We start from the raw sequence: 12,179 nt of genomic DNA, 5'->3' as shown, positions 1-12,179 counted from the left end.
ACAATCCACGGCCTGTTTAATTAACCAAATTATAATATAATTGAGAAAAAAAATATTATCCACGCATTTTTGAATTTGTATTCTTTTGTCACGGGGCTATTTCCCCCATTTTTGTAAGATTTTCCCGCCAAAATTTTGACAAATATAATTTATTTTACCCCGGGAATGCTACGGAATGATAAAGACAGCTGGATTGATGTACAAGTATGGGAAATAGAATAAATTATGGGCAGAGATATTCCCAATAAAATACACAATATGTTGCTATTGTAAACAATTATATGTATAGAATACATGATAGTCTTATTATGATATAAATGCTTAATCGGATTATAAAGTCAGCATATGTGTTGCTTAAGGCCGGGCATGGAAAATATATGTTTTATACCCAACACTAAGACTGAAAAGGTATATTTTAACTACGTTAAAATGTTCGGTAAGTAGCAAGTTTTGTAAACATAACTATGGAAGAGGACACTCATAAGCTTTATAGTTTTCTGCCCAATCCCATTTTTTTTGCGTTTATATGATAAATGAAATAAGGAGTTATTGTTGGAACTTAAGGAGTTATCGTCGGAGTTTTTCTTCTCTTTTATGTTAAATATGTGATCAACTTCACAAATAATCATAAGTACTCCGAATTCCCCAATTGTAAAGAATTAGTAAACATATGGAATCTGATGCATTAAAAGAGGAAATTCACTGAATAATTGAATTGGTTTTAGATATATTTTGTGATGGACAGGTCAATAATTATTCAGTTTTTTAATTTCAATCTTGTTAAATAATAGTCGTCATTAATGAAACTTTTCTTGTTACTAACAATTCTCTGTTAATTTTATCACTTTACTGAACTATTCAATGACCATTGTTGCGAGTTTGATCGTTGAAATTGCTCCATTTTACATGACCAGAAGTTGTGTCGACATATCGTGTAAATGTGGTTTATATATATATTTATGTATATGAAAAAATCTGTTGCTGTTTCTCACTATTTTTCACATATTCACTCATTTGCGAGTTTCTGCAAAGCTACCATAGATAAACATTCATATATATTTATTATATAACTTTGTAACGTTGAAGTTTGTAACGTCGATTATTCATTGTAACATTGAGGCATCTATATTATTGGTTATAAAAATTAATGACAGGTTATATGGCGGTTATATACGGTTGTTTTCCGAGTCGCTATTAATCAAAATTAATAAAAGTTCTTCAATTAAGAAAACGATGGTACTGAATTTGCCATACACGCATTTTATAGCTTAAAAAAGACGAACATCAAACATTGCTTTTGTATGACCTTATCAATAAAGTCGAGAAAAAGATCATTCCCATAAAATGAGATTTAAGTATGAAAATAGACCGTATCTTTCGCTGATGATACAGTGTAAAGACCTAGAAACGGCATGCCATTTCGTTTGTCTAGGCAACTGTTTTACATTCTTGCTGCAGGTTGTATGTGCACATGGATTTGTATCGCATACATTGTTGTAAAGAATGGGGCAAAGAGTAGACGATCAGATGGAGACTTGTATACACAAGATGGCTTTTATATATCCGATGAGTATGATGATACAGATGAACCCATTCAAGATGTTGGGAACTGGTCGAAAAATTGGAACAGAAATGCTTTTAATAGAGAAGATACAACACCTGAAATACTAGAAGAAGGTGATACTGAAAAAGACGAAGGACAAAATGAAGAGGGTGGAGAGAATAACGACAGTGTAGTGAATGAAGAAGAAAGCGAAAATAAAGGAGAAAAAGATGTCGAAGAAGGAAGTGACGAAGAACAAGGTTTCCCTGCACATGTTATAGAAGGGAAAGGAAACGAAAATGAAGAAGACAACGATAATGCTGAAGATGGCGAAGAAGAGGAAGGCGACGAAGAAGATTTAAAAATGGGACAAGCTCATTTTAATGACAAAGAGAACGTAAATGACATTGAAAATAAGGATACCGGAGGAAATATGAATATACACGCTCAAATGGAAAACAATGATAAAGACCAAAATAAACATAATGTAAACTTTCAAACGGATAATATCGGAGAAAGAGGTTTTGACAAACATGACGGTTTGATTAAATTTCAAGTTAGAGATGAAGATTCAGAAAAAGCTGTACAAAACAATGCTGAATTATATGATAATGAAGAGAATAATAACGAAGAATTTGAAACGGATGGTAAAGGTGAGAACGATGTAGAAGATACGGAGGAAGAAGAAGATAAAATAGACAGAGCAGCTAAGTATAGAGATTTTGATGATAAAAATGCGCATGGACATGTCCTTGACGATGGGGAAGATGACAATGATGAAGATGAAGATGCGGTAGGTGATGACAATGAGCACGATGATAATTTTGTTAAAAATGGAAAAGACGAAATTAAGCCTAATGCTGAAGTACGCGTTCCCGATAAGATTCTCAATGATACGCGTTTGGAAGAGGTAACGCTACATTATAATGCCAAAGGTGATGTTTTACAAGAAATTAAGAATTTACCAAAGGTAGACTCTCAAAACAAGGCCGAGTTGAAACAAAAAGAAAATGTCTTTAATCACGGTTATCAGCCATTTGCAAGATTAAAAGAAATTGAACATAATGATAAAAATCTACAAAACTATACACCAGTGGGTGCATTGGGGCTTAAAGACAAAGAAACAGTAAAGAATGAAAATCAACATGTTGAAACAGAAAAAGATAAACAAAAACAAGATAATGACATCCTTAATCAGTATCTTATAAAAGGTTATGATAAAATTGAAGAAGGAAAAAATAAAACTATTGATAACATGAAAGATTCAGATCTGGATATTCCTGTACAAGATGCAAATAAGGATAACATTACAAATATAAAAAATGCGAAGATAAAAGTAAACTTTACTAACAAAGGTGAGCCTGTTAAAATTTCAATCAATTGATTATTGTAACAACCATGAAAATAAGTACTAAGTATTTCAAGCCCATAATAGGCTCTTGGAACAATTTTTCACATCCTTTGAATTCACTTTGTTGTTATTTTTAAACATAAATGAACTAGTTTTATACCATTTGGCGAAGATATATTTATCTGTTTCATAGACAATCTTTATAGATAATGATAACATCTGGCATAAACTAATTCAGAGAAAGCGTCATTTTAAAAATTGCATGCAAAATAAAGACAAAATTAAACCAATCTTGTATTTTACCTGGAATATTGTAATAAAGGCGAGAATGGCACGGGGGTTACCGTTGACTATGAGAAAATGCCAGCTGAGGAGAAACAGAAGATGGATAAGTTATACACAGTACACGGCTTTAATGCCTATATAAGTGATATGATTTCCGTCAATAGAACATTGCCAGATATACGTAGTGAAAGGTTGGTCAAATTTTCGTTTCATTTTAGCTATCAAAGGTTTTTACTACAATAGTATGTTTCCTTTTTGTGAAAAGTTAGGACTCCTAAGATGATTTCAGGCATTTGCCTAAAGATGTGTTTGGGAATTAAAATCGTTCTAGATATTTTCTTAAAAAAAAAACAAAACAAAACAAACAAACAAATAAACAAACAAAAGTAACCATTTACATCTTGAAGTCGCACATCTTTGTAGGTTATCAAATCTGCTTACAGATGTCTGGTAGAATTTCGGAAAAAATAAACATGTGCGTGTATGTTTTTCAGCTGTAAGCAGATAACCTATGACGTAAATCCGGCAACCACAGATCTACCACAAACCAGCGTAATTATCGTCTTTCATAACGAGGCACGTTCTGTATTACTACGCTCTATATTTTCTGTGATCAATAGGACCCCTGACTACTTACTGAAAGAAATAATTATCGTTGACGACTTCTCAACTTTAGGTAAACTGAGTTTTATTAGCCAAGTACATATTTTTCAGTCCTTTTAGATAATGTTGAATGACCCAATGTAATATATTATTTACCAGTTAAGTTTATCCATAGTAAAAGTGACTTATCATTATTTAAAAAGACAGGCAACATTTGTGCTTGAAAAGAAAAAAAACACCAAGTATGAACGTGTAAGTTTTATCAATACAATGTTCAAGTGATAAATCAAAATGATGAAATGGGACGAACATTTCGACGGACAGTAAAAGTGAAACGAGTCTAATCCATGAAAAAAAAAATGAAGATTGTATACAAAATCCTGAACATGTAAAATTTGATTACTGTAAAAAAGATAATTCAAATTTGTACGATTTTTTGCGGCTTGTTTCGACCTTGGCTACCGGTATTCGTCAACATATTCCCGGACTTTACCGGACATATCATCAGTATACCGTGCCATTCCAAAGCAATATTGATATTTTTACATTAATATAACAGTAAAAATACCCACTTGTTATGGTAAATGCAAGTTTAGCACGAATGAGTCTATTTATATATAATAATTCAAGGTGCTTCTTGTTATTTTCAGCATAACGATATAATGTAATTTTCGATCCATAGGTGTATTAATTCTTTAATGCTTTCGTCATTTGTACATCATTAATGTGTACTTCAGTAAAAGTACTTCGCTTAATCTTTATCCGCAGCATTTCTTTATGAAGTTGCAGACTTACTACATTAGTAGCATAGGAAAACCATCACTCTGTGAGCTAATATCTTTATTTCTATTTTACAGCTGAGGATGGTAAGTCACTGGAAGCAACCATATCACAAATAAGTAAAGCTCATCTGATACGTACATCGCAACATGAAGGATTAATCAGAGCTCGTCTTATTGGCGCAAAGCTAGCAACTGCCCCAGTTCTTACGTTTTTAGATGCTCATGTTGAATGTTTTAAAGGTATTTTGATCCCTAGAATAATCGCGCCAAAATATACACATAGATTAAAACTTGACTTAACTGAAGAAAATCTAAGTTATTTGTTGTTTTGTACTAAGATATCACTTATCACTCGTTGTTTTCTCAATTTCTAAAAGATCTTTATAAATTAATCGCATTCGAACTCAGAAAAATAAGAACTATAGAAACATATAATGATACAACTTTTATTGATGGAAGTACAAATATCAGTAGATTGTGATGCAAGCGAAATTTTGTTTTTTGGGGCTTATGTTATGGTGTAAGTTTCTCTTCATCTAGTTTTATAATGCCTTTGAAATGGTTGGTAACATCTGCTTTGAGAGGTGGTTCTTATAGAAAAATACATCTGAATATACTACAAGGGTGAAGGTTGACACGTATCTCCGAAACCCTTGAAGCTGGTGATACCTACCTCCGGAATCAGTGATATGTACCTCCGGAACTGGTGATACGTTCTTATGAAACTGGTGACACAGATATCTTATTTTTAAGGATGGTTGGAACCATTGCTGGAAAGATTGGTTGAGAAAGCAGATACTGTCGTTTGTCCACAATTACAGACAATATCCGGAAGTTCATTTAAGGTAAAATCATTTTGATAAATGTATTTGATTGTTCATGAAAAAGAAACTTAACATTGTAGGAATGGTACATAATATTTCTAAATTTCATTTTATCAAAACTAGGTTTTAATAATGATTGTCATAAATGATTTATGTCGGGCTCTATTTTATACACATTTATTTGATTTCAGATTCAGTAACTTCTTAACAGCCACATACATTTAACACATCAGAGTAGCATTAACATGTTTAAGATCGCATGAATTAGCTGTCGAGACTGGTAAATGGGGTCGTCAAAATGTAATTCCATATGAAGATAGAATATGCCCTAGGTGTCACAAGCTAGACGATCAATTTCACTTTGTTTTTGAGTGTCTCATTGTTGTTTTTTTAATAACGGAAACAATATATCAGAAATCTTTTTGGAGGCACTCGAGCTTTTATAATTTTTTGCAATTATTTACTAGCGAAAACAAAAGTGATACCCGAAATTTTGCACCTTTTGTATAAAAACTAGATATTTTGTCAGCATCAAAAACTTTTTCATCTTTAAGTAAATAATGTTTGGATATCCATATTGTCTCTCTTAAAATGAAAAATTTACAATTATAAGAATGTTTAATCATAATTATTATATATGTATATTTATTAAAAGAAATTTTATACTTTTGCATACATGAATATTCAATGTATGATGAATATTTTACTGATGTAATGCTTGTGGATCATTTGTGATTAATTGTATTATCGTTTTATTTGTGGTTGCCTCAAAAATACTTATTGAAAATATAGAACCATGATAAGGCATGGGCTGTTTTATGTCACCATGGGCCTATGTCTATATGTACAGTTGATCAAATATCATGTCGTTTGTTTGTAACATGAAAAGGATGCTGCTATTATCTCTCTTTGATTTCACCGCTGTCGGTTTTCTTTGTCTATGTATATATTTAATTTACTTAATTATTGAGCTAACACCAATTCCAAATTTTGTATTTTACATGTTTCTTTATTTTTGACTGCTACGTTGTTGTTGTTTTCTTTTTTTATATATATATAAAAAGTCATACATGTATAATCATTTAGTGAGTAAAGTTGAGAATGTGTCTATATTTCAGATACATGTTCAAGACCAACTATACGTTGGCACCTTTCAGCTGTCAAATTTAGTGTTTGACTGGCTTCCAGTGCAACATATGGATAAACACCTGCAATCATCTGATACCGACACTGTGAGGTAAAAACGTCTGATTAAACAAATAGCAAACTTGATAATTTTGTAAATTTGAGGAAATACAATGTCTTGAACTAAATACATTTTAATACAATTAATGTCTAATGTTTTTATGTTTGATTTTGCTTTTCATATAAAATGTTTGTGTATGTAATGAAGTCTTCAGATAACCTGAGTAAATAGGTTTTTTGACATAATTGTAATTTTAATCATTCATTTTATACGTTTTGTACACCCAATAAAGTTGATCATTTTAAGAGTTTTCCTGTACATGTAAATCATTTTATCATAGCAACAGTATTGGCTGTTTAACTTTTCCCATTGTCTGCTGTCTTTTGGCTGTTTATGGCTTCATGAAACACCTTGTAGTAACTACATTATTTTCTTACAGGACACCAGTATTTGCAGGCGGACATTTTTCTATCTACAAGAGCTACTTTTACAAAATAGGATCATATGACGCCGGGATGAACTTATGGGGTGCTGAAAATCTTGAACTCTCCTTTAGGGTATCACAGTCTGTTACATTATTTCACGTAGGAAATAAAAGACCACTGACCTTTTAAGGTCGTGCAATTATCAGAACGCTAACATTTTACACCGATATGAAATAATAAAAAATAATGAAAGTGAATATTTTTATATATATTTTATCTCGTATATTTGCTATCTATCAAAAGTTAGTTGGTGTATTCTCTATATAAGGCAAAACTATGAATTAAATGCAATTTTTATATTTTCCTTAGACTGATGATAAATGGTTTGAATTAGATGAGGATTTGGCTTGAAACTAAATTACTATGACCATTATCTAGCATACAGTGACTTGTGTGATACCTGCTTATATAAAGTGTCGATTATTTTCCGTGTAATATTATCAACTATATATTGTTTCATAATATTATACTCAAGGTATGGATGTGTGGAGGTACAGTAGAGGTACATCCGTGTTCACATGTTGCGCATGTGTACAGACAGATCAACCCTCTTGAGGTGACCATGAAAAAGGCAATAGATAACGCTGCAATTAGAAATAACCTCAGGACTGCTGTTGTCTGGATGGATGGTTTTATGAAATTTTATAAAGAAAAGGGCATGGAAAATGTAATTATTCTCAACGAATGTATTATACCTGTACGAGGGGTGTTTCAGAATTAATGCAACTTCACTGAAGTCTCAAACGAAACATGTAGTTTTTATTCCAAACCACTTTTTTCAAATCAAAATCAACATTACCACTACTTCCTGTAGATTTGGCCACCGATCCATAGTCATAGGATTAATGAATTTAGCTCATACATAAAAAACTTTCTGAGTGATCACTTTTTTCACTAAAGTTGTTTAAATGCTTCCGCTAAAAGTAACGTGTAGGTCCGCTAGACCTCGTGTGTCTTTTGTATTCATGTATAAGCAATACTGTATATATGTGTATATATGTATCCAAAATGTAAATTACATACAGTACGGAGGGCAATAGCGTGAGAAAAGAATGAAGCCTTTTCTATGTACACATATATGCATATGTCTGTACAGGCCATATTTATTATTTATTTATTTGTTATATTTAGGTAGATATGGGGAACATAACAGACAGACTAGAGCTAAGAAAACAGTTGGAATGTAAGTCGTTCCAATGGTATATAGATAATGTACATCCGGGTCTTTACGTGCCAGGACAGGCCTTACGTTTCGGAGAGGTGAGTAAAGGAAATATTACAAAGAACTGACATTGTACATGTATTGATAGTGACTGATCAGTTAGCCCGTAAACATTTAACGGACCGAAGGCAAAAACTAAGGTCCGACGAATGTTTGGGACTGACTTGGAGGTCATTATAATGCTATGAGGTCCGAAGTACTGTGCGCTATTTCTTATATTGTACCACACTATCCTGACAGGTAAAAGTTAGAAATCATACCATATTGTTTAAATAAAAAAAAATTCGTGTAATTTTCATACTAATTTGTAACATATATGTTCATTTCTGTCGTTACATATGGTGAATGTTTGAATGAGTAAACCTTACCAAATAAATATGTTATGAGGTATATTTCGATAGCATAAACGCTAGTTTGAATGTGTTTACCTTGCCATGGACTATCAAAAATGAAATGGGAAAATTTGCACTATTTTATACAAGTCGATTGTTGAAGAATGTTTTGTTTGCTTAATTATTTTCAATTAAAGCTAAAGCAAAGAAAACGTTGTAAGATACATTTGAGGTAAATGCGAGAAGCGATGTTATTGATTGCCTCTTTACCCTTAATGGTGCCGCGTCAATGATAACTGATGCAATACCAGTTGCAAAAAGCTTGCTCGGGAATGACCCGGATAAGTTTCTTTGTTAATCAATAAGATTTTGAGAATGTTTCAGTACCTTAAATTTCTTAGATATTAAAATATTGTAACTAAGATATCTAGATTATGTTTTAAGATTAGGAACTCGGCTAATGACGTGTGTATAGACAGTGGTATAAATGTTTTATCGGCCCATGTTTCAGCTTCAAAGTGCAGAAATAGAACATCACAGGTACTTTGTTATTGTATTATAACCAGATATAGAAACACATAGGTATATCATATTTTACTTTGTTGTTGTATTACAACCAGATATGGAGGATCATAAGTTACGGCCAGGTGTAGCTGTTTAACTATTTGGTGACAAGAAATTAAAAGGTCGTTCTTCTACTTATCAGCATTTACCTAAGAGAGGGTGTCAAATGTGGAGGTCATCTTTCGCGATACATAAAACAAAATAAACAATGACCATGTTATACAATATTCTACACTGATATACAAGCAGAATGACATAAGATATGGTGCACCAGTTTTCTTGCTGTATAAATGTATATGCTTCAAGACTCCTGGCTAATTACTTAATCGAAATTTACATTACCCTGGCAAAATACTTTTGTATACATGCATTTACACACTTTAGTTGCTTTTAGGGTAATTTATGATTGAATGCATTTTTTCTATATTTGAAAAGACAATTTAATGTAGATGTGGATTATTTCTGTGTTAGTTCTGGCATCTATCAAAGTTGAATGCCTTACAAAGAGAGGTTGGCTGTGTAGAATATCCCAAGAATATCAGTGAAGATCCTAGACCAACTTTAGAACGATGTGATGGTGGAAGCCCAAATCAGTACTGGGTCTATACTAAAGTAATCTAGTCATATTAGTGTAAACAATTTCATAAAATGATTTTTTCCCTATAACGTCGTTATTTTTCATTGAAGATTTAGCTTTTTAATACGCTGATTAATAAATTACACATACTATTTTTCAACACCGTGTATTTGTTTGCGTAAATCCTAATCTGTAATATTTTCATATTACACATGTATATGACAATATTGATATATTTTCAATAATTGCTACAACTGAGGTATATAAATATTTTAATTCTTCATTTACTTCAACACGAACACAACTTATTGTTATCAAAACATTATGTTAATTCCGCTTTGATTTCATTATTTTGGGCTTCCATGGCTCAGTAATTAAGATCGCCGGCTTATAATCACTTGGCCCGCACCGCTGTTTGTTCGAATTTCGTCAGAGACTTTGGATTCTTTCCAGATAGCTTAACGTGTGTCGATGGTTCTACACAGGTACCCGCTCTTGCCTGAAATGAAGCACGAAACAGCAAATGAGATCTTCATGCAGCAAAATAGCTGGAAAGTAGCCGTATGTCCTTTGCAGTGTCAATGTTACTTTAAATTCCATCAGACGAAAATATTGCCACTAAATATGCACCAAATATGGTTTTTAAGAGCTTATTAAAGTATAATGACCCTTATGTTCCCGATAAGTGCGTAGAGGTATTGCAACAATTTGGTATATAAAAATGAAGATGTGATGTTGCAATAGCCGTTTGCTTATAATGAAAAAAAATGCTGAAAAGTAAACGTTTGTATATAATATCAGTGGTGATAGTTTTGAGAGTTGTACCAGCCTGCACACCCGCACCGTCTAACCGGGTTCTTTTCTGACAACATCTAAGTTGTACTAGTTTTATATCTAAATCCCCTTAACTTAAAATGAAGCGTTTCAATTATAAAACCAAACAAAACCATTCCCTTATTTGAACTAAGTCGCGAAAGAGGAACAAACACTTAAAAACATCTTTTTTCACTTTTTTTCAGAATGGATGGTTATATAATCCTCAAGCTCATCTCTGTCTAGGACTAACAGCAGAAGAGAAAACACTTCAGTTACTCAAATGCGAAAGTAACGATAGATTTTACTGGGAATGGCGAAACACCGGAAATGAAAATACTTAATACTTCAGAGCTATAAAGTCGGAAATATTCGGATTTTGGTGGTTGAAGTATTCGTAGAAATTGAATGCTACATGTATATTTAACGAACTTGATTCGGTGCTTGTATTCTTTGATGTATTTTACAAAAAAAGAAAATGATGTCACGGCAAATTTAGATTATGTTAAGGAAATATTCAAACAAGACTTCACATAAAAGATGTCAACAAAAGTTCCGGTGTGCATTTGACTTTATCGAAATCAATAACAAAAATTCACTCGTTGTAAATGTGTAAATTAGGAACATTCAGCGGACATAATCGCGTCTGACCTATAACTTTTTGTGAATTTTCCATGTTTGACTATTTATCTCAGAAACAAACACAATCATTTAAATATCTTGAAATGTAATTAAAAGATTTATATATTATGTGATGAGATAATATATATATTTCTTTATTAATGATAATACTTTACTGTGAGTTATTATCTTTGTGTATAACGAATTTTAATAATGAGTTCGCCTTCGCTCTCTATGAAGAGGGATGGTATCTTACAATAAATATATATAGCATCATAATGTACCAGAACAATGGGTAGTATGTCTTTAGTTCTTTCCAGGAAGAATAAAACCAGAAGTACAGATTTAGCTAATGACTGAAGAAAATCAGTGAAGGATGCATTATTATAAATGTTTGAATTGGCTCAAAATGTGTACGATTATAAAAGTCAGACGTATGTACATGATTTGTATACAAATGTATATAATAAACATCTTTGCTATTTGTTACACTCTTTCTTTTCTATATATATAGGTATCTGTTGTGAAAATAATTTTCTACATTTCTTAAAAAAGTTCATGTATTTGATCGACATTTATTTCTGATTTCTTTATAATATGTATAGATACTATTAAATATTAAAATAAACTTATGACGAATCATAGAAGAATATCATATAAAAACAACACACACGTAGCCACACACTGAGTTAAGAAAAACACAACAAAACAAACGAACAAAATACCCCCACACAAACAAGAAAAATAAAAGCAATAACAACGAGCAAATCACGTATTCAAGACCAAACGGGTTGTAAGTTGTACCACACGCGTCTCGTTTACAAGTCACACAGGATACATAATATGTCAGTCACGTCAACGTACTAAATAAAGCTGCATGGTCAACACATAAATATATGAAAATTGTTTAAATATGAAAGTATGTAAACACATGAAAATAATATTTTTCATATACATTGTATTCTTATGAAATCTATAATTTTGTAAGGTC

General features: G+C 32.0%; 1 protein-coding gene across 1 annotated transcript; it reads left to right on the top strand.

Annotated features, from left to right (window-relative positions):
• The first annotated feature begins 1,374 nt into the window (after positions 1-1,374).
• Positions 1,375-10,911, top strand: LOC132754778 (polypeptide N-acetylgalactosaminyltransferase 3-like). The gene is made up of 12 exons (XM_060745467.1): positions 1,375-2,898; positions 3,217-3,370; positions 3,674-3,855; positions 4,640-4,804; positions 5,318-5,409; positions 6,507-6,625; positions 7,014-7,131; positions 7,535-7,726; positions 8,191-8,319; positions 9,058-9,153; positions 9,649-9,789; positions 10,774-10,911. Exons 1-12 carry the CDS (start codon positions 1,413-1,415, stop codon positions 10,909-10,911), a joined length of 3,012 nt encoding a protein of 1,003 aa, XP_060601450.1. The 5' UTR covers positions 1,375-1,412.
• The last annotated feature ends 1,268 nt before the right edge of the window (positions 10,912-12,179 follow it).

The sequence above is a fragment of the Ruditapes philippinarum genome, unplaced genomic scaffold (assembly GCF_026571515.1).
Source record: "Ruditapes philippinarum isolate M1 unplaced genomic scaffold, ASM2657151v2 ctg1337_1_1_1_1, whole genome shotgun sequence".
Taxonomy (NCBI): Eukaryota; Metazoa; Mollusca; class Bivalvia; order Venerida; family Veneridae; genus Ruditapes; species Ruditapes philippinarum.
This window is presented reverse-complemented; position numbering and strand designations above follow the sequence as displayed.

Bases quoted from the DNA above. Each gene is read 5' to 3' on its own strand.
- LOC132754778 (XM_060745467.1), top strand. From the start codon at position 1,413: ATGCCATTTCGTTTGTCTAGGCAACTGTTTTACATTCTTGCTGCAGGT. The intron at 2,899-3,216 runs GTGAGCCTGTTA...ATTGTAATAAAG, and splicing joins AGTAAACTTTACTAACAAAG to GCGAGAATGGCACGGGGGTT. The intron at 3,856-4,639 runs GTAAACTGAGTT...TCTATTTTACAG, and splicing joins TGACGACTTCTCAACTTTAG to CTGAGGATGGTAAGTCACTG.